This window comes from Cyrtonyx montezumae, unplaced genomic scaffold, assembly GCF_038088225.1.
Source record: "Cyrtonyx montezumae isolate F1298 unplaced genomic scaffold, pur_monq_1.0 scaffold_1, whole genome shotgun sequence".
Lineage (NCBI taxonomy): Eukaryota > Metazoa > Chordata > Aves > Galliformes > Odontophoridae > Cyrtonyx > Cyrtonyx montezumae.
In genome coordinates, this window is record NW_027071825.1 from 25,472,918 (window position 1) to 25,495,869 (window position 22,952).

Here is a 22,952-nt window from a genome sequence, read left to right on the forward strand (position 1 = left end):
AAGTCATAATCACAAGCTTGACATACAGCTCGGGGGCAGCAGAATTCCCTTTATGACACTGTTACACGGTTTATTCTTTTCCTGTACACAGGCATTTACAGCCAGCCATTTCAATGCTGTTCTTTAGCAGCACAAAGGCAAATGGCTTCTGATCAGATGAAAAACAATCTAGAAAAGGTTTTCTACTGTATTAGCAGAGCACAAGTGTAGCAGCAACAGATTTTGAAGCATACAGGATAACAGCAATGTATAGTCTGATGCTGCTATTAGAACAACTCCAAATAATAGGGTTGGCAAAAATGCTATTGCTCAAATTGCTGCTAGACGAAAGTTATGTGTAAATGTGATGCCCAGACTGCTGTATTTCTATTAGACACATATAGGAAGAATTAAACGAGTAAATAGTCAGCAAAAATGTAACGGTACTAACTACAGAAACAAGTGCTTATTTATTCTTACCTTCTTCTGCCTCATCTTCCTGGGATGATACAGGCCCTCCTCCACTTGCTGGGCTGAGCAGCTGTTCCTCTCTTGCAGATTCTCTTTGTAGACTGGCAACTTCATAAATGGGATCCCCAGCACTGGTGTGGCTTTTTCCTTCAGACTAAAACAAAGTAAGTGCATTTATTAGGACCCTGTACTGACAAATGCAACTCTGATGGTATGGCAATAATCAAACTGAAACACACACAAACCTCCCCTAGCAGTTAAACAACAGTTTGGGCAAGGTTCCCTCAGATTCCTTTGCAATGGCACGTGTAGGCTGACTGTAATATACAGCTCTATTTCTCTTTTAAGGTTTATAGCCCAAAGATGCAAATAAAACGGCATTATTTCCAATGCTGTCCCTTATGATATGATAAAAAAACTATGATAAAAAAGCTTTCACATTCAAATATAGAGATGAGGGCAAGGAGAAACTGCAGTATAAAATAAAAAAGGAGAGAACAAGCAGGATAAATTAGGTAACTGACAACACAAAAACAGGAATCAACTGCCTTAGAGAAAAAAGAAATGTTAAAGGTTTTACTAGGTAAAGAGAAAACTAAAGAAACAAAACCTCACGCTTTTTGAAAGCCATAAATTGAAAAGTTCCTTACCATTTTACTCAAAGAAAAACAACAAAACAATTTAGCTTTATTTCACAGCAGAATTTGTAACTCATTCCTTTCAGTGGGGATATGTATTAGCTGTACCTCGCTACAAAACTTGTGTTTGTGGCCTGAGTTTTATGTATTTGTAGTATATACACAAACATTACGTATACACATATACTGCTACATATATACCACTTGTATACTACATCTACACATGGATATGCTTGCATGTCAGTGTGGGTGTGTGTAGGAACCGCATACATATGTTAATCTAACAGATTAATTACCTTGGAAATTTGAGAGAGGTGCACACAGAACTGAGGGCACATTTTCCCTAGGAAGCACTTTGTTCTGTAACAGCAGCTTCTACTTTCTAAATCTGCCTCTTTGGGAGCTCTGTAGCTCTCAGGCCAAAGTTTAGGAGCAGGGAAAAATGGTTTAAGTTTCACTTCAAGCTGGAAAAATTCAGAGTTTAATTTACATCTTTTGAGCTCAGCAGACATGCACGTGAAAAGAAGTTACCCATATCCCACTGGATGCAGCACTGCAAGTTTTCAAAGCAAAACCTACACTAGCTTTTCCTCTGAGTTACAGCTCTGAAAACAACTGTTACTCAGTGACACGCAGTGATTAATATACTTACAGAGAATTACATCAAATTGAAAACTAATGGTTATAGTAAATGAAGTAGAACCAAAATTTGCTCTGTTTTGTTGTTTGTGCTCTTATCTAATCAGTTCAAATAAGGTAATTTTCTGAGGATATTAAGAACATCAAATTATCCATGAAAAAAGAAAAGGAATACAGTCTCGGAGTATATTCAGTTTGATTCATGACACCTTTTGCTGGAGACAAATATCAACTGCTGAACAGAAACGGCGTTTCCAACAAGCTGCTGCCATTGCCAAGGCAGGTAGCTTCAGCAGGGCCGGCCGGCACTACCGCAGCAATTTCACACTGAGAAATCCGACTGCATCTCAAAAGACGTTATCATTCAGATCTGCATCCTTTAAAGCCGATACTCCCTGAAGCAGACAGTCATGGGGCTCCAATTAACAGCCAGTTCTGCTGACTGAACCACTCAAAGTGCTTAATGAACTTTGGGATGAAGGCAGAAACGTCCACTTTCTTTTTTTTTTTTAAACATTCAGCAGGACATTACAGCCATTATCCCTCTTTTACCTTCACAGAACACTTTTATCATGCAATTGACAAAGTACTTGACTAAACTGATACCTCCCAGTGTTATTCACCATCATTATCTGCAGCTTTTATTTTAGTAGGGTTGACTGGCTGATAACTCTGCACAGTGATAGCATTACTGCCATGATTTTACATCATTAGACAGACTACACCACAGGACGTGTTGTCCTGCACAGAGAAGCATCTATCTTTAGAGCTGACGTTACTGATGCCAACTTTCAGGTTTGCTTGAATCCACTTAAATTCAACTGCTTTTCCAATGGCATCTGCAGAGCTGTTTGCAAAGAAGCAAGTGCCCTGAGCTATGGACTCTTAGAGCCACGTGCAGGAACAGCTACTGCAACACAAGCTGCCCAGCCAGTACCTGGCTGAACAAACAGCTGCTACAGCTCAACCACAGAGATCCTGTCATCCATGATCAGAGCCCCATCTCGTAGGAAGTTTAACAAGAATAAATATGTTCCTCTTCTCAAAGTCCACAAAACAGCTTCTCAAGATTCTACAGGTGTAAGAAAAGCTTGTGGTTTTTAGGGAGGGAAGGCATGTGTGTTTTGTCACATCATAAGGGGTGAGAAAGGAAAAAGAACGCCAACCATATCACTCAAAGCCTATCTAGCTGTTAACTGACTTACTGGAAATCTTCTCCGATTAAAGATGAGTATCAAACAGTTGAGAAAGCAGTACATTCAAATGCTTTTTCCTTACATTTAAAATGCAGATACTCTCTACATTTGCATATAACAGGGAACTTAAGAAAATGTGAGAACACCAAGTCACCGTGCTATCTCCAGAACTACACAAACAGCATTCTTGAGATTGACTTACTAAATGTTAAACACAGCTGCAATCCTGCTGTACAACATGAACACAGCCTGTTTTTCCAGACCCATTACTGTACCCCATAGAAAGATGACAACTGCAGTGTTCACACTGGGCTCAGTAGAATTAAATCACTCCCCTTTGATTTCATTAGGGAAAGTTGATGGATCATTATTCCAACGCAAACAATCCCGTTATCCTCTGCTGTTCATTAACAAGGCAGGTCAACGCGTGCTGCACAAGGATGCAGTTGTACACCACCCTACACTGATACTTAGTGCATTTCAATCCTGCTCTGTTCACAGCACTGGGTCTTCAGCATTCTGTTCAGTAGAGAGCTATCCTACAGACATCACCAGTTGAATTGGACATAGCATCTCCCAGTGCTTGAGGAAGAAATAAATGCACATTAATCACACGAGCACGGGACTGGGAAAGCTAACAGAGGGAATACACAGCTGTGCATTAAGCTTCATCATGGCCACTTCTCCCCTCTGTAGAACGGGGCATTTTTTGTACACCTTCAAAACTGAACTCTAAGGGACAGACAGACTAAAATATTTCAGACAAAACAGTACACAGAACACATTCATTTACTCTTCTTTCAACACTCAAAGTTACCAACACTAATATTGTCAACATTGCCTTAATCATTGCAACAATAATGCCCCAGCCCTTCACAAAACCCCAGGGCAGCAAAGGAGATGGACTTGGTGCATTTTGTATATTCACTGGCAACCACGGGAATGAAAGCAGAACTTCTCCATGCATGTGAACTTGCTTTTCCCAATCCTCTTTCATTTATCTTTTGGAAAACACAGGGAAGTTCACCTTCCCAGACACCTTGCAAAAAACTGTTGGCAACTGGCTAACTTTTAAACCACTGCCTTTAAATGATTACTCACTTACAGACACATATTTTGAATCTTAGTATACGGGATTTCCCTTTTGATTACTCATTGTGAAGTTAACTGAAGTTATTTGCTGGTTATACCAGCCAAACAGACTTGCTTTAGCTGTTTGCACATGGTCAGATCGTATGAAATTACAAAGAATTCAGCAGATATGTCTAAAACTGCTTAAGCCCACAAAGCCAATACCTTCCAATGTAGATAACTCAGTTTACAAAGAGCACTTTAGAATGATGTATGCTACTTAATTATGTATTTAATCCTTCCAGCCATAAGTAGCTTAAAAAAAATCTGCCGGGATAAAGGTGGCAGTGTTACAAAGGCCAAATTCAATCAGACAAAAGCGATATTCCCAGCATCAACTTCTCTTTCAAAACCGAGCACACGGTACCTGTTTCAGCTTCATGTGGAAGGTTTCGGTGAAGGCTTTCCTGCTGAAGTACCAGAAGCGTTCGTTCGCAGGGTACACGCGCACGACCGCCTCCAGCAAAAACCGCACTGGTTCCACGACTTCAGTGACGACCATATCCACCGCCACCGTCATGTACACGCGCTTATCTGAAACACAGCACACAGAGAAGCTCTCAAAGGACAGGCTGCTTAGAACAGTCCACAAGAAAGCTGCTGTTCAAACTGAAAACCTCTCCTATTCAATTACTTCCTGCAGGCTGAGGTTGTCTGCGCCCTTTCCCTGGAAGCACTCAAGGCCTGGCTGGATGGGGCTGTGAGCAACCCGGGCTGGTTGGAGGTGAACTACATGATCTTAAAGGTTCCTTCCGACATAAACCATTCTATCATCCTGCGACTAAGATGTCTGACCTGCCCCTTTCCCAATCTCTGGGTCAGATGATCCATAGCAGCAGCGTGCAATGCTATTTTTTTTCTCTCTTCATCCTTAAGCATAATTCAAACTTTAAGTAGAGCAAAACATATAACCCACCAGAAGGAGAAGCAGAAATAGTTCAAAATGTATCTTGCAGATTTACAATGCAATAAAAGGACGGTGCTTCTGAAAACATTTAACAAGAGTAGCAACCATCATTTTGAACCAACTGATGTCCTTCAGCCAGGACACACAGCTTTTTGAAACAAACACTGAAAATCAGACATTTCAATTCCTAGGCTCTTATCTTCTCAGACCAAAGAGGCAAGCAGGCATCTAAAAACTAAATACACACTTAAAAACCAAATACAACACACAAAGCCATATCCTAAAATGGAAACTGTGTCAAGCTTCACAGCAAGTAATTTCACACAATAATCTACACATACTAGAAATAACATGATTTGAAAAACCAGCAGCAAAACAGCGACACTGACTGCAGATCCTTGGATATGCTTTTATGCAACCAACTGGAGCTCAGCCTTGGAACAGGACACAGCCACCAGATTTGCACTGAAACTTCATATCACACCAGGGAACATAAGTTTCAGCACCAAGGAAGTATGCTATAAGTGCTTCTGTGCATCACTTCCTCAGAGACGAAGGACATCCAGCACTACTTGCAGTCAGCTCACCTCCAAGTTAAAAACAACAGCAATGTCCAAGTTTCATGCTGCTCTGCTGGCTACAGAATGGGGAAAACTTCTGCATGCTTAGGGACCAAAAATCCTGATCATCAGGGAGTAGGAATGCAAGCCCGAACACTTGCTTAGTGTCTCTGAAGGTGCAAAACATAGTTCCACATACAATTTTCCACATTTCTACGTTGCATGTGTACGTATGGAGAAGTTGCACTTTGAGTCACAGGTGCTTGGAACGTGATGGTGTATGTACTCAGACATATACATCCCAGAAAAAAAAATATACACATCAAACTCAGGTCATATAAAAAAATCCTAAGTTAGATTAAATTACCTTTAGGTGTTTCCTCATTAAGTACTAGAAACATCGGTGCATTAGGATTCCATATTCCAGTAATTACATAAGCCTTCCCATCAGAGCTCTTTCCCATGGATTCCTAGAAATAAAGGCCTTTATTAGAGATCAAAGGGATTGAAGGTGGGGAGGTAAAACAGTTCTAGGAATTTAAGATTATTATGTTCACATTAGAGAACACAACCCAAAGAGAAAACATGGTACAATGGACTGGAAAATGGTACAGGGAAATGACAAAGAAAGAGGAAATACTATATGCAAAGAACTAAAGGCAAAAATAGCTTAAGACACTTTTTTAATGCTTAATAAAATGGAGGCTTTTGGTGGGCTACCTGCCACTACTGTCTAAGCAGAGACATCATGGGGTGATGGAAGATAAGAGACTTCAAAAAATTGAAGTAGCATCACAGTATACACAGAAATGGCCCAGAATATAATCTTAACTAGTAGGACCCTAATTACATCAACTAAAAGATCATGTTAGTGTTTTGCACTCCAAAATCATCGCTCTGAGCTGCTCAGGCATGGGCCTTCTCTAAGTATGACAACAGTTTGCAATTCCAGTTCATAAAAACTTGACATTTAAAGAGACAAGTTTCAGGACAATATGAAAATAAAGTCAGAAGAGCCACCTACGTTAAAGTTAACAACAACAGCAAAGTCTCTATATTTGCTTTAGGATAATCATATACCCTGCATCAGTTACTTCTAGAAATATTTTTTGTAGTCCTGCTAGGAACAGTCAGAGTGCACCATCTCCACATGGGTACTTGTCCCACACTTGCAGTAGCTCGTATTTCCTGCCATTTCCTTGGGCAGTTCCTGTGGATCCAACAGGCCTGCATGGCAGCCCCTTCTTAGGCAAATGGGGCTGACATCCCTAACCCACAAAGTGCAGTTGTAAGAAAAACACAAGTTCCTGTGTACACACAGGAGGTGATCTAAGAAGCTATCACATCCTGCAGTTACATGTACGAAAGCATGGCCGGGGTAAAGATAGGGATTCAAATAAGCAGCCTGTACAGTAAAAAGTTACACAGATTAACAGAGGTCAATTCATTATGCTCTGTAACTCATAATTTCTTCTGTTTTCTGCTAATCAAAAATGAAAATGTAGCATCAGGACTAGTATCAACAAATGAAAAAGGTGCTAAAAGATACATAAACATAACAGTATGCATGTATCTTACATCTGACACGAGAACTGAACACCAATAGCTAGGATCATCAACACAGATCAAGAAGTGGACAAGGCAAAACTGCAGTTACAAAATGCCCGACTTATTTGAGTACTTTTTGCCTTGAAAACAGCTGTATTCTTGTCCACTGCATAACACTGAATTGATCCTATCACTAAGTATCCCATTAACCTGCAGCTCTCTTAGATGCAACTCATTATAAGAAAGAAGGTTCTTAAAGATAAGCAACTCTTTCAAGCTAATTTCAAGTAAAATTAAATTCAGGTTAAGCAGTTAATGGCAGCACTTTCAGAAGCATGGAAAAAACCAACACTATTTCCCTGGGGTCCAAATATAAAAAACAATTATTGGTTCTAAATTTATAGGTAACACGCTTTAACAAATCCAGAAAGCTTGGTCATTTGTTGCAGCCAGCTTTCAGCTGACGTAACCAATCAATTTAACAAGAAGCAGATGCCACAGATTTTGACATTAATTGAAATGTTTTGTCCACTGCACGTAACATTTATTTCTAGTTTTAAAGTATAAAACCCAGGATTTAAGAAGCAGAAGTAAATGAAAAGAAACAGTGGAAGTTTTATTTTTGAGGGGTGATTTAATATGGTTGGAGCTTTTTGTTTGCTTTTTAAATTACCTATCTTAATTAAAGGATTACTAAAAATATATATTACCATGTCTAGTAAATGCATGTCACTGTTCTTCACATTTCTCCCAGGACTTAGCAGCATCCCAAAGCATCTGTTAAGTTTTATTAAAAAAAAATATATACACATATATATTAGCATTTCAAAGATAAAAACATTTTGTTGAACATACTGGCACAACACCCACTGCTTCTAATTTAGAGAAAACCTTAGTAATTTTCTGCTAGTGTTATGGCAACACACAGCAAACATCACAATATATATTACAGAAGTGACAGTAAAATTATTTTCCAGAATGAAGACAACAGAAATTAGTGTCTAACCTATGAACAATTAATTATTCTTAAAGGCAATTTAAAACACTGAGTTTAAAAGACAAAAAGTTCCCCTACATAAATGAGACAGATTGGCAACACGAAAAATTGCTTTCATACAACTAAAGTAACAACTGACATATTTTACCACTCAGAACTTCAATGGTGTAAATCACCATCACCTGGCTTAACAGACCCTCAGAAACACCTGCTCAGGTCTTACACTTCTCTCTGTTTTGTAAATCTCATCTTCTGTACTCTACAGATGCAAGGACTCCTTGCAGCCACAACTTCGGGCCCTCAAATGTTACATCATGAATCTCTGTGACAACCTGTGACCAGAATGAGATTTGACAAAAAACAAAAAAACCACCACGCTGTCCCCCACACCTCTTGGTGAGGAGTACTAATCCAGTATAAACCAGCTTCAGTTTTGCCCAAGAGATTCTGTAGCAGCCTCATTACCTTCATTTCATTGTACTCACTGTACTCCAAAAGTGATCTGACAAGCCCAAGCAAGCAGGCTCACACCCTTCTTACCACAACCACCTCCTTGGGTTTCAGGGATGCTTTCATGTCCTGCTAACCCCTTCTGTATGTACGCCTGTTCTCTGCTCTCTACTTTAGGCACAGGTTGTTTTTTTCTTAGGCTTTAATACAATTTTTACTGGTAGCGATCTCAAAATGTATCTTATTTACACTTGCTGATCAAATCATGGGATGCTTTATTATTGTCATTTTACTAAGGAATGCAAGATACTAAGATTTACAGGAATCCTTGCAATTGCCCACCATCTAAAAAGTGCACATATAAGAGTAGGAAGCAGCTTCTGCCTTAGAGTTTGCAATCTAAACAGAAGGGACAAAGAAAGTTTTCTGTCCAATAACACCACTGTGGGAGTACTCTGCCACAGAGATCATAAATAAGCCAGGCCCTTGAATACCAATCCAGTCATTTAACTAGAAATCTTCCTTGATATTTTCAAAAGCAAAAAATGGTTACAGCCTGAAACTTTCCTAATGATCATTCAGACTTCTGAACTTCCTGCAAATCACCTCTACATCTCTCCTTTAAGCATACTATGAATGAGAAACACTGAACCAAATCATGTATTTCTAACACATGGTGCAAACTGTCTCAAATGTTAGATCTCAAATGAGGGGGAAAGAACATTAAAGCAACTGCATCATGAAATGTTATGAAAAGCAGGGATTGCAGCTCAGAGGGGTTTGCTTTGAGAATTTTTCTTTCATTCTGGTCAAGTTCTAAGCACCTCAAAGAAGAAAGATTAAATAACATCTCTGGGCAATCTGTTCCAGTATTCAGCTCCCTTTGTATTGACACCAACTGGCATAACTCAACAAATAAATTTCCAGGGAAGTAACTTGTGTCCACTGACTCTTCCACTCTGGACCTGCAGGGAAAGCCAGGCTCCATCTCCTCCCTCCCCTTCCCCCTGGCATCTGAAGGCACCAACTGTACCACTTTTTGTTCCCGAGGTAGAAATAGCTCAGAACGAGCTATAGTTTATAACAGCACAGTGGTCACTAGCTTCTGATAAGTCTGTTAAACAAAACTGCAGGCCTAAGATTCAGAAGAAAGCAAAAAATCTGTGCTTTTCCAAGACATCAGCTCACTAGATCCCAGTCCCCACTGCACAGGCCAGAGAAATATGCTTCCAAAAGAAAGGGAGTCATGAAAGAGTAACCTCTGCCACTCAGGAGTAGACATTTAGGAAGACTGGTTGTGTCCTGCTGCTGGAAGAGTCAAGGCTTCTTTAAGTTAAAAGAGTAAAACGACTTTGAATGAGTTCAAGTACTAGTGAGCAAACAGCCAGTATTCTGCACACCGATCCTATGGACACCATGTACAGGATCTACACTAAGGGAACTTTACTTGATACGAGCTGAGCCTATGATGGTAGAATACTACGTTTAAACACCTCTAATCTACAGAGGCAACCCAACTGCCTCTCAGAACAAAAGGCTGTTTCTTCACCTTCCAGAACAACTTTCTGAAATCCCTCAATGATTAACCAGAATTTTCTTCTTGAATGTGTAACAGAGTTGTGGTATCCCACACAGCAGCCTTGAAACCACGCAGTGCCATCTCCTGCAACACCTGTAGGAAACCACCACCTGCTGGCATCAGCAGAGGTTTCTCCAGTGTTTTCTTCTGAGACCATCAACACAGATTCTGGAACACTTCGACTACTCCTCTTCAGTAACAATCTCATTTCTGCATTACAGTTTCACTTAGAAATACTTTCAAAAACATACTAAATAGCTAAGAAGTTCTTCTGTGACATCATTTATCTACCGTGCCTTTTTTTAATTCCAATATTATTATATTCTGTAAGTATATAAAATGACTTGCAAGGTTGTGCATGTCACAGCAATTAAATAACTTACCAGCAAAGCTTGTGGTGATAAAAATAACATCCACGCTGAATCATCCTAAATACCATCTAAGTTAAAGCTCTTTTCTAATGAAGGCAGTTTTAGGAGGAGGAAAATAAAAAAAAAACACTAAACCAGACTCCTTAAGATCCCTCACAAGGAAAATACTGAACAGAGATTTATTATTATTCAGAAAATATTAGCACTGGCACAGGCTGCACAGAGAGGTGGTGGAGTCTCCTTCTCTGGAGACGTTCAAGACCCTCCTGAACAACTACCAGTGTAACCTGGGCTGGGGAGCTGCTTTGGCAGTGGGTTGGACTCTGTGACCTCAGGAGGTCCCTTCCAACCCCTACAGTTCTGTGATGCTGAGATTAAAAGAGTTCATCATTCATGAACTGAATTTTCAAGTAACTTTATTTCAATTACAATTTTAATCCAATGCGTAGCAAAGGAACAGTTTTACACTGCTGATAAAATATTCTGCTGTACCTATCTTGTCTAAAATTCATTTCATTTTTGAAAAAAATAGCTTGAAAGCAAACAGAGCTTGATCTTAGGCTATATGAGTTTCTTAGACTCTCCCATTATCTCAAATTCTCCTGGATAGGACTGAATTCTCCTATTGCTACTTTTTTGGTAAGATTGCCATCTGGTGGCATTTGCTCTTTTTAAAACACAAGATACTGAGAAAGAATGTTCCAAATTAAGCTAATGCAGTACCTACTCCTGGTGTAGCAAAAGTCTCCTGTAATTGAACTCATCAACAAACCACCACTTTTCCCGAGCGTGGCCTGCTTTTCTTGCCACTGTCTAGCACAAAAGATCAAGTTATTCTGCCTGAAAGAATTCCCCCCTCGTTTAGTTTCCATTAATCACATCTTTGGACACGAACCATACCAGAGATCTTCATTATTATTTCAAGATCAACATTAGAACCATACTGTAACAAAAGCTACAATGAAATCCTGGTCTTGAAGACTCCAACAAAAAGCTGCTTCTTCTAACCATCAGACTGAGTCCAAATATGTACTACTCCAATAAACAGATCTAAGTTTAACACAGTTCAGACACCCCAACGTGGTTACTTTCACAACACAGCAAATGGTGATAATGAAGGGTTGTGATAAACGTGTGTTTCTGTGCTACTTAAGAACAAGAAAACACAAAATGAAAAACATGAATGCTGTAAGAATCCTAGTAACACATTCAAAAAATGCAACAGAATGAAAAGTTTGCCTATTACATGCTGCCACCTTAAAATCACACGCATTACGCAAAAAGACAGTTAAAACTGAACCACGCTCCTGTAGTGGATTTTATTATTCAGAATACTGTGAGACTGTTTTGCTGCTTGCAGTTACATAACCTGCAAAGCCAGAGAAGAGAATGTTATCTACTGTTCTCAGAAAAGCATAATCTGCATTACTTTTACCTGACTCCTACCTTTCAATGGCCAGTTCTTTGTTCGAGAGCTGCTGAACTGTAATCACCACTTTCTTCTCAATTCCCTGTTTAAGTTTGAAATATAATTTGTCTCTATCCTTTGGCACAGGACTAAAAGAAATTTAAAAAACAAGTTGTTTTAGTACAAAAAGAGGATATTAACTGTTAAATACAGCAGAGAATAGTAACCTACTGAAAGTGATTTGAACTTGTTGAGAGATCTCGCCATTTAAACTCAAGTTAATAAACAAACACTGACCAGAAAAAGCTATGGCTCACACTCACTATCTTAACTATCCAGAGAAATGATCAGGATCACACTGCCAAAAACACACAGGGTATTTTGGTTTCTGAAATAATAAAGAATGCACTTGTGCCATACGAACCAAAAAAATCAGTAGGGCATTTTCACAGAATCAACTTTTATCACCAAGTCACTCCATTCTAGAAGTCATGTATAATTAACAGGTAAAAAATACTTTGCTTCCCTGTAACACACAGAGAATTTAACAGCATTCTAAACTTCCAGTGCATCCAGAATTCATTCGCTTACAAAAACCCACTTAAAAGAGCACTACACTGGATTTATTCAGTAAAACAGGTTTGACAGAAGCTGCTTACAGACATCCAACCATGTCTTCAAATTGCACAGACCTATCTTGAGCATCTCTTTCAAATAATTTATCTTTAAAAGAAGCTAATTTCAAAACAGTGCTGATTTCTTAACCCTTAAACAGATAAAATACAGAGGAGAAAACTGTAGAAACAAAGCAAAAGCTTCCTCATTATAGCAGGACTACTCATGAAGCTACAACAACTCAACCACAACACAACCCACTGTGCATTCTACAAGCGTACTTGATTCAAAATGATTTTTAACCTTCCCATTCCATTCACATTACCTGAAATTCCCTTTTCCATCATCTTCTTTGACTTCTAAGGAAACACTGAAAGTGTACACGTCACTATCTGGAGTAGGAAGAACGAAGTCCTTCACGTGGTCAGAAGCTTGTTTGGAAGAACGTTTGAACGCTGTGGAGAAACTATACAGAATTCGGCTGACCTGCAGAAAAGCAGAACAACTTGTGGTGTTATAAAAATCAACAAGTGAAAAGACAGCACTCAGATTTGCTCTTTTTTGTCCTATTTTTTTTTATTTAAAACACAAAGCTTTTAGCTCACGTGTCTCATAACTAGTCAACAACGTTCCCTCAGTAAGTTAATACATAAAATCCATTATACATGTGTTAATATTATTCAAATATATACCATCCCCATTACCTGGGGTAACTTTCCCAGACAGGCCCTGCATCCTTTATACGAGCTGTCATACAATATTTAATACTTACTGCCTCTTTAATTTCACAGGAGAAAACATGAATCTGGAATTCCTCTGTTCCACAGCTGCTCTCAGTAAACGCAAAACAGTCGCTCTCTGAAGTCCCATTCTGCCCACGCACACAAAACAACACCTTGTAGATTGGAAAAGAGGCTATTTCCACATTGCTTGACTGATCTATTATTCTGTCAAGGAAAGGAACAGTGAAGAATAAATAAAATTAAATACAACAAATAAACATACCATAAATAGCTTTCTGCAGTTAGATAAATACCTAACTTGAACTTATAACTAAATATACAAGACAGAGAGTAGGAGCAGAAAAGTCAGGCTTTCTGGCTGTATGATATACAAATTTTTGGTTGCAATACTGGCCTTTTTTTTTTTAATGTACCTCTCACCAAAACAGCAGAAATCAATGATCAATGAACAAGATGCTTGGGAATATTCGGCCCTAAAGCTTAACAGGGGTTGGCTGATAACCAGAACAGAGAAACTGAGCAATCCTACAGCCAAGCGATGACTTTCAGCCTGACACACTCCATTGGTTTGAAAAGGCTCAAATCATCCTCCACATTTTAAGTGCTCCAAGAAGATGCCCACAAAGAAGTGAACATGATCATCAATACAACACCTCCACGGACTGTTTCCTTTTAAAGGGTATCTCCTCAATATACTGTACAAGAACGTGAGCCAGAAACCTGACAATTCTGCCTTCCTGTGAGAGTAATGAACTTCAGATCTGCCTTTCACATGCGGTGCGAGTAACAAATGAAACCTGAGTACCTTACCTTACAGAGCCTTCTGGAACATTCGGAACATAAAGTGTTACAGACAGAGGGGCCTGACTTGAGGATTTCATGCTTGCCATGGCACGCAGAGCTTCTGGCTCATTCCGAGGGGCAGACACCTTCATGCAACCCAGGTAAGACAGTTTGTTAAACAACACACTGTCTTCTTCCAAGGGTTCACTGGGAGAAGAGGATCTTCGTGCAGACACTTCTGAAAACAAAGAAACCATGTATATAACTATTTGTTCTTATTTTCTCATGTGGTTTACTGAACCAATTCCACAGCAAAATCTCCTGCTGCTTGTCAGAAAGGACATGAGGAACAAAGTCAAACAGTGAGGAACCCATTCAGCACCTTAATACTAACATTATGTCTACTCTAACAGGTTTCCAAGTATTGCTTCAGGTCAAATTACCTTTCAATTCTTTTTAGCTATGCTAAAATAAAATTCTTCCTTATCTTGTTCAGTTTGTTTACAACCTCAAATTTCTACTCACTGTTTTTGCATAAGATGCTTCTAATTCCCTTCTCTCCCATGAATTTGCAGTTTGCATGCAGTTACTAAATTCAAATGTGGTTCACATTCTTGAGATAGCTACACTTACTGCACGAAGCCACCAGGGAGCTGGAGAAAAAAGGGATATATACACTTGCTCCTCCATACAGAGGAAAGCAGCATTCTTTTTGGATTATCCTTTTGTATTTTTTAAAGCCATTTTGACATTTAAGAAAAGAGAGGTGACGTTAAAAAACAAACAAACAAAAAACCACACAGAAGCATGATTCCAGGTTGGATTAACTCAGGAGGTCCTTTCCATCTTGAACTCATTCAAAAGCAGAGCAGGCTAAATTAGAGCTAGTCGGATCAGTTTGCTCAAGGCCCCGTTCAGCTGAGTCTTAGCTCCAAAAACAGAAATTCCAAATCTCTCCTAAAATCTGCCCCATGCTCTTTCATATTTGACTATAAGCAGTATTTCTGAGACACTCAAGTCAAAAAAGCTGCAGAACTGAACGGATGTCGATGGACAATGTCTTGAAATTTCTCAGATTCCACCACTATCTCACCTGTAGTACATTCAGCAGTTACCTGACACCAAATCCTAATTAAACTATAGCTGGATACTAAATGAAAATTATCTTGATCAAAACTAAGCAGCAAAGGGGAACTGATCAGATGATAATCTATTCCCATTTACAGGCTTCTCCTAAAGAGAAAACTCGAAAAGACTCCACAATATTCTCCAGGATAGGTACAGAATTAAGTGCCAGAAAGCATAACATCTATTTTAACTTTAGAGGAAAGAACTAACATCCATGGGAGAGGTATGGGGGATGGGACATAGGACAGGGGAACTCTTTAGTAATACCTGTAGTAGAAGGATCTAAAACAAGTTGCAAAGATGGTTGATTTGTTTGACCTGCTGAGCCAAGTCCAGATGCCGGGGTGCATGCCTCACTGGAACTTTCAAGGAAAGCAGCAGAATTGTTCTGGTCTTTTTCAGAATCCCTCAGTATCTCTTCCATTGCCTTCTCCAGCTGATCATCTCCATTTGAAAACACCTGTAAGTGGAAGGAGATTACCTTTCTCCCCCGAAATATATAGCTATGTTTACGCTTATTTTGGCTACTAGCTTTCAAACACACAATCTTACTGAAAGAGTTAAGAAATACTGCTAAACACAGCAAGCCAAGTACTTGTAAGACTGCACCATAATATAACAGATACATTATGGAGAAGATCTGATCAGGTAAGGTACCAAAAATCTGTGAAGCAATCTGAGATCAGTAGACACTGAATCTCTTCCTTCCTAATACTGAATACTAAAATCATTACAAATTAATGAGCAATAATTAGTAAGTAAATTGCGGGTTTATGTTGTCTTTTTATTATTATTATTTAAATACTTTCCAACTTAAAAGCACAAAGAAAAAGCCTAACATTTACTTTGGTGCCAACATTTTTCTTTTTAAAGGTACGCTGAATAACTGTATCAAAATTTAAAAAGCTGAGCAGTGTGGGTAGTTTAAATTACCAAAATAAAAACAGCTACATTTCTCTTTTCAAAAAGTGACAGATCTGTCTTCTGCAAGGTCAACACACTCTGCAATAAACAATTCAGTTCACTTTAACTGGCTGATCGTGCCTTCACATCTAGTCCTGCATTTTAACCTCCTCAGGTTCTGCTGTATGGTGTTACAGAGAACAGCAAGCAGCAGAATGACATTCTTCTGACAAAACACAAACGAATTATTTGTATCAAGTCATATCTATTTCTTATATCATTCTCCACCTGCAGATGGAGAATCACAATAGGAATATCTTAGTTCTCTAGGTGGAAGAACACAGGATGAACAAGTAACCTGGCTGTGGCTGTGCTCTTCCACCAGTCACACCTCGTGACAGCAGCAGGGTCAGCTATTTGCATTCTAGTTTCATGTGTCACTGTCCCTCCTCCCAACCAGCAGGCAACGCTGACAGCAATTTTCCTGTGTCACAGCAGACACTACTCAAGGCTTAGTACTAAAGCACACTGAAGCCAAGGATCTAGGAATGAAGACAATTCATTCAAACATAACTTGATCCCATGATGTGGGATCGGTTTGTTTAATCCTATCAGATACAACACACGTGTTTGAATCTACACAACTACTGAAGAAGCAGTCAGTGTTTAATAATTTAATTTCAGGGTGAAATCCTCAGCTGTAAGTAACCACCAGCAGTTAAGAAAAGATAAAATCACTGTTGTCATTTCAAGGGGAATAAATTCTTATCGTTCCAAGTGGATCACATCTGCTACATCACCTACTGCAACTGAATGGGGAAACATGCAATTAACCAATCAGCTGTTACCTAAATATTAAAACACTCAGATATTCTGCTGTAGAAAGACTCCAGAAAAGGTCTTAGTTGTGAGAAGGAAAACAAAAACTGTGGCCTATTCCTATGCAGCCTAATTGCATTCTTTAATGAAAAAAAAATCCCTAAATCACAGAGTACCTCTAAGCATTCATCTGAAGCTTATTCCTTGAAAAGAACATTTTATTACCTCCTTTAATGTGTAACCCACAGCATGCTAACAAAGCTAGCCCCTGAAGAAGTTACTACAAGACAGATTGAACTGCCATATTTGGACAGATTTCCTTAATCTGAGCTCTCAATTCCATTGGCAATGAGCACGGACAAAAATGGACAGTAAGATCCTCTTCAAGCACACACAAGCATATTTAATTAAATATTTAAAAGAAGTGGCTGGGTTTTGCTCAGTATGAATCATACTATGCATTTCAAATAAAAAAGTAGTAACCTTTAGCTGAGGTTTTGCATCTTTTCCAGAGGAGTCCTCAGCTTGCTGATGAACCACGACAAATTCTTCGTTAATTAACGTGGGCACAGTTTCAGGAATTCTGCTGGCTTTGCTGAACAACGCGTTGACTTCCATCTCAGGTCAGCAGCTTTCTGTCACGACCTACAGGAGGGAAAAATATTAGAAGAATGAGTTTTTAATCTGTTCATAATATCTTGATAGAAACGTCCTGTTACACCTGTCAGATAACACAATTCCTAAAGCCTTATGAATGTATTATACTGCATTGAGTGACATTTCTCTAATTTAAGAACTTTAATAATAGCAAGGTGTTTTTTGGGGCATCTATTAAAAATGCTGTGATTGAACAGCAGTATCTGCATGTATAGATAACCCCCAACAAAGTCCACCTTGGTGCTTCCACTTACACTGTTTCCAATCCTTCAGAGCCTGCTCCCTCCACCTCCCTAATCCCTGCCCTTTTTCCTCCTTTCTCCCTCATACAGATATATTTCTCAACAACAGTGTCACTCACATTATGTGAAGATGCAAGCTACCTGACAACTAGCTTTCCGAGAAGCATATGCCATACGCATGGAAACAAGTTCAGCACTGTTCTGTTTTCTCACCGGTATCTATGTGCTGAAGTCATCAAAGAATATACAAAACCACAATCACATTCTTCTCAGCAGTTTCTCTGAAATGCCTACAAGTTAATCATGTTGCTTACAAAAAAAGAATTAACTGTAAATATTGCAGAAACCAAGAACCAGTTTTCACTTCTCTGCACAGAAATAAGCCCTAGCACAACCAAAAAAGGGCAAAGTACTGGTATACCTACAGTTCAGCCCAAAGAACAGCAATAAAAGCAAAAAACAACTGAAATCATTCCCAGCACTTCTAAATGAGAAAAACTGCAGGTGTCCAACACAAAGAGAGAAACGCCTGTATTAGTGTGGGACGTTTTCCCTGGACCCTACAGGAACAAGGGGATAAAATGATGTTTTTAACTCATATCCATGCTTCTATAATTTCTCTGTTAAAAGAAGAAAAGGTGTTTCAGATACTCTTGATAAGTAGCATGTTCTGGGCTCAGTGCTGCAGGTTTCCTTCAGGAACCAAGTCCTTATGAATTGCCCAGAGCAGAGGGGGCACCTCCTCCTGCTGCTGCCATAGGTACAACACAATGCTGACCCTGAAGGCAGAGACCTAAAGCTCTGCTCAGTCCTCAGCTATTTAGTGCCCACAAACCCAGTTTCCTGGTGGAAGAATCAGCTGCAAAACATCTCACAGAGGGGAGTTCAGCCAGACTTGAGTTGTGACTTGTGAACACGGGCAGGTTTCACTTCCCACTGCCTTCGCAGCCGTACCAAGGCACAGAACCGTGCCACGGGGGCCTCTCAGCTTCGGGTTCAAAACATGCCATCAACAGAATGGCAATTTAGGTCAGCTGGCAGGGAACCACAAACAGCACTTCAGACATGCAAGTCCTCCACTCTGAGCAAGCACTATTTAAGCCTGCTAGCCACAACAGGCAGATCAGCAACTTTGTACCAAAAAACAAGTTTGGGAACCACGCAGAGTTCAATAAGGAAACATTCTGTGTCACTTTTGAAACCACAACCAATATGCTTTTGCTCTCTTCAACACCTGCAATCTGCACCCAACACCCTCAAAAAGATTTTCCCTCTCCCTAACACAGCCGAGCCAGGGAGAGCATTATACACAGACATCCCAGAGTAACTGGAAAACTCAACTTCTTCAAGTCACTAACTTGAATTACAGCACAGAGAACTTGTTAGGAGAGTGGCATAAGGAAAAAAAAACACCAAACAGCTGTAATACTCACAGAGACTACCCGTTTGCAGTGGCAGAGCAATGGTCTCAAAGCAGGAGTTTGCAGACATGACATCAAGTGAACTCCACCCAAACCTAGCTCATGGGTTCCCCACTGAAGTCAGCCTGATTTCAGTGTTTTAAGGCATCTTAACTGTACAGGTGTTTATGGCAAAAGGGACTGAAAATAGTTTTAGATGAACAAACTGTTTAAGAAGTATCAGGCTGTAAAAGTGTTCTTATTTGCAATAAACAGCAAGTCTAGCTCAAACTGGATACTAATTTCCTAGCAATTCTTCAGTACAATAGTGGATAGGCTTCTTCAAAGAGGATGGCACAGCATAAATATACACTCCCCAGGTACAGCACAAAGTGGATCAGCACTAGGTCTGCCAGGTACTCCAGCACTGGAGCAAACAGCAGAGGATAACAGCCAGCCCTCGTGGCCACATCAGCAGAAAGGATGCAGCCCCCAGAAGCCCCTCCCCCCACTCGTGCCATCGCTGGGCTGAATGCAGGCTACAAACAAGAAAAATCGCCTCTACTTTTAGCACATCTGCAGAAAGGAAGACCAAAAGATAAGCTGTTTTGACCTCTGTTTGCATTTCAGTCTCTCCAGTTTCAATCAGCGAACTCTGTGCAGATATGCACTCCACAATGGTTCTACTGCATTAACTGCCAAGACAAATGCCAGCTGCTGCATCACCAGCTCTTCTGTCTGCGGCCACAGAGGACAGGCAGGCACACTGTCAACCACTTAAAGCTTTCTGTAGCGCCGTATAAAAAGAAAGCCACAGTAAATACACGGTTGTAAAGAGAAAATGACGATAATGCAACTAGAAAAGCACAATGAGGCACAAAACATCCCCACGGGGGTAAAGACAGCTTTAGGGAAGAGTTCCTCCTCCGAAACAGAGGAAGGAAATATACCTAACACTAGATGACTGCAGGGAATTTCTAACTCAGTTCAGAATTCCTAAAAGCATACCATGCACGTCACTGCAATTGCATCTGGTCTGCAAGTTATTTAACGTCGCTCAGGGTGCAGACACACCTCCACCACACTGGCTAAGCAAACCACCACCCTAAACCCCTTCATTTGTGCCTTTCATTATAGCTAACTCCAGCCTGCATTACTCACTTGGATGCTCTCCGTGCCATTTTAGTCAGAACAGAACCAGCCCAGTTCCTGCTTGGTGGTCAGACACGAGCAGGCCATGCAGCGAGCTCTGGGAGCCCACATCTCCTCACTCACCTCAGTGCCAAGTCTACAAACCCCTTGGGTCATTTGCCAAGACCACCTCTAAAGGATAACTGAGTCACGTTTCAAATTAAACAACTAGAGTAAAGTTGATATGAGAATTTAATGACGTGACTGCAGGTCTCGAGCAGATTACTGAGGCTTTACTGCCCTACGATGTAAGCTACTTAGAGGGAAAAAAATATGTTCTGTTACTTCAGCTGAGCACTCCTGAAGAAAAGCAGTAAGAAGAATAAAAAAGCTCTCTCGAATGAATCATGTATTTTGGGGAGGGGAAGAAATAGACCTTTATTTTTTAATTCGTTATTGCTAAGAAAAGAGAGAAATGCACTCTGGACTTTCCAGTCACCTCCGGACAGCAGATGGTTACGTTATTTCCCTCTCACCATCTGCATTACCCCACACCGAGTGCTCACAGAGAGATAAACCCAACTCCCCTGTCTCTCACAGAGGGTCCAGAACAAGTGTCTGCCAACAACGAGCAGCGTGTCGGCAGCGAATCAGAATTCACTCTTGATCGCTTTACTCAGAACACACGCAGCTACGCGGCCGACAGCCACACTGAGGTTATTCCCTGGAACGAGCAGCAGACCCAGAACACTCCCGAAGGAGGTTCAGTGCCTGCATTTGGTTACTGCTTGAGCTGCATGTGACGGTCAGGGACAGGAAGCCAGCAGCAGTAACACACCTCAGCTACTTCCCCACGAAGCCTGGAGGCTTTGCTCAGCTGCTAGAGCAGCTGCATTTCCAATGAATTAACATGTCAAACCTTCTGTCCAACCAACACCGCTCCGAACATAAAAACCACAGAGCAGATGGTAACTTCCCAAGCCATCAGAGCCCAGAACGAGAAGGGGCCTTCCAACCACGTCTTCAGAAGAACAGACAAACCGTGTTTTCCAAGTTCTCTTCACAATAAGCAATGCTGGAAGTACACACCACCACCACAAGGAAACGACTTCTGCAAGACGAGTCCTGAGCAGTCACGTTCTTCCCCGTACAGAGGATGATTCCTCCTCCACACAGATGAGCAATACCACTCAGAAAACAATACGAGAACCCTGCAGCATTTACACGAGAGGAATTCTGCTGATCAAAGCCAACTGCTGGACAAAAGGGATACAACTCCAAGGAACAGTAAGCATTTCAGTATTATATTCAACAATAAAACAGATAAAACTTGATAGCATCTATGAAAAAGAAAGAGAAAGCAACACAAAAGCATGATTAATGTTAATGCACCAATTTTCACTAAGCAACACCGAACATCTCACACCCAGCCACAACACTGGTGAACAAACTCTGCTTATTTTCACACAGATTTTTCACGGGACTCTCTCCTGTGAGGAAGGTCCCACTCAGCTATGCAGTGATTTCTCCTCAGCTAACTGATGTTTAAAGCACAGATGTACACTGAAAAGCAGTTTGTACCCTTTTTTTGAGCCACTCAATACTTAAGAGCATTAAGCTAACTCAGCTTGGAAGCACAAGTGCTACGTGACTCGCATTTCTGGTTTACACAGAGGTAGCGTGCACTTCATTCTCATTTCCTGCTGCGGGCACTGGAATCAGGGCACACACACCAGTGACTGAATCCTTATCGCTGCTTCCTATGCTGAAACACAGCAGAACTGTGTTAAAAACCCCACTTCACATGCTTTGTTTAACTTTCAGCATTATCTCCAGCACTCTAATCTACCCTTAATCTCTATTTCTCTAGGAGTCACCTTCATATAAGAAGCTGAACCTCTCTGTTCATACTAACTGCTGTTTAACTGTCCAGAAACTGCTTCCCCACGTCCTATCTCTGGCTGTGAAAGGATGCAACGCACATCAGGGAAGAACAAAAACTAGCATTTACTTGCCTGTTTCCCAAGATTAAAATCAACCTAATCTGAAGAGAACACAGCTGTATACATATAAAAAATGCTAGTTTTATGAAAGCAATGGTAAGGACTCAAAGAAAAGAAAGAAACAAGGAATGACCACATAACTGAAAAGAACCCACGCAGCTTATTTTGGCAACTTTGCCTCCCCTGTGAAAGTGAATTTCTACTTAATACTCGGCAGCAAATAATTAGTCTGTTCACAGAGCACAGACTGTTTTTAATTCCTGCACTGGGTGCCTAGATACAGGAGGCCTCGACACAGACAGGTTTTACGTCAACCTTACAGCTGAGGAATAACTGGTAAAAGGAAAACAGATTCAAAAGAAAACCATATAAACAAGAAAATGTCTATTCTGCTTCAAAAGCGTTCTGCATCCACAGCTTACAAAATAAGTCCTGGACTTAGGAGTGTGTTTTTAAAAAGAAGCAAATACTCCTCAGGCCTAAGATCTGTCCACAAACAGTGGCACAAGCTGTCGTGCAACAGGCAGGTAATGCTAGCACACATGCTTCTCACTGACACTGACTGCAAGTGCAAGCAATGCTAGCTAATCCAATTTGTATGTGTAATTTGAAGGAGCTATGTTTGATTTGCTGCCAATTTTAAGTCTTTTCCCC

General features: G+C 40.3%; 1 protein-coding gene across 3 annotated transcripts in view; it reads right to left on the reverse strand.

Moving 5' to 3' along the window:
- Positions 1–22,952, reverse strand: part of RABGAP1L (RAB GTPase activating protein 1 like) — a 181,601-nt gene that overhangs the window by 151,952 nt on the left and 6,697 nt on the right. For 2 of the 3 annotated variants that reach the window (XM_065745316.1, XM_065745333.1), the window contains exons 2-11: positions 17,349–17,510; positions 15,411–15,603; positions 14,043–14,253; positions 13,262–13,436; positions 12,815–12,975; positions 11,913–12,023; positions 7,780–7,846; positions 5,889–5,991; positions 4,422–4,588; positions 460–604 (exon numbers count right to left, since the gene is read on the reverse strand). In XM_065745316.1, the coding sequence (XP_065601388.1) occupies positions 460–604; positions 4,422–4,588; positions 5,889–5,991; positions 7,780–7,846; positions 11,913–12,023; positions 12,815–12,975; positions 13,262–13,436; positions 14,043–14,253; positions 15,411–15,603; positions 17,349–17,483 (1,468 nt within the window). In that variant the 5' untranslated portion in view covers positions 17,484–17,510. The remainder of the gene's footprint in view (positions 1–459; positions 605–4,421; positions 4,589–5,888; positions 5,992–7,779; positions 7,847–11,912; positions 12,024–12,814; positions 12,976–13,261; positions 13,437–14,042; positions 14,254–15,410; positions 15,604–17,348; positions 17,511–22,952) is intronic. The other variant, XM_065745323.1, reaches the window with a different exon arrangement.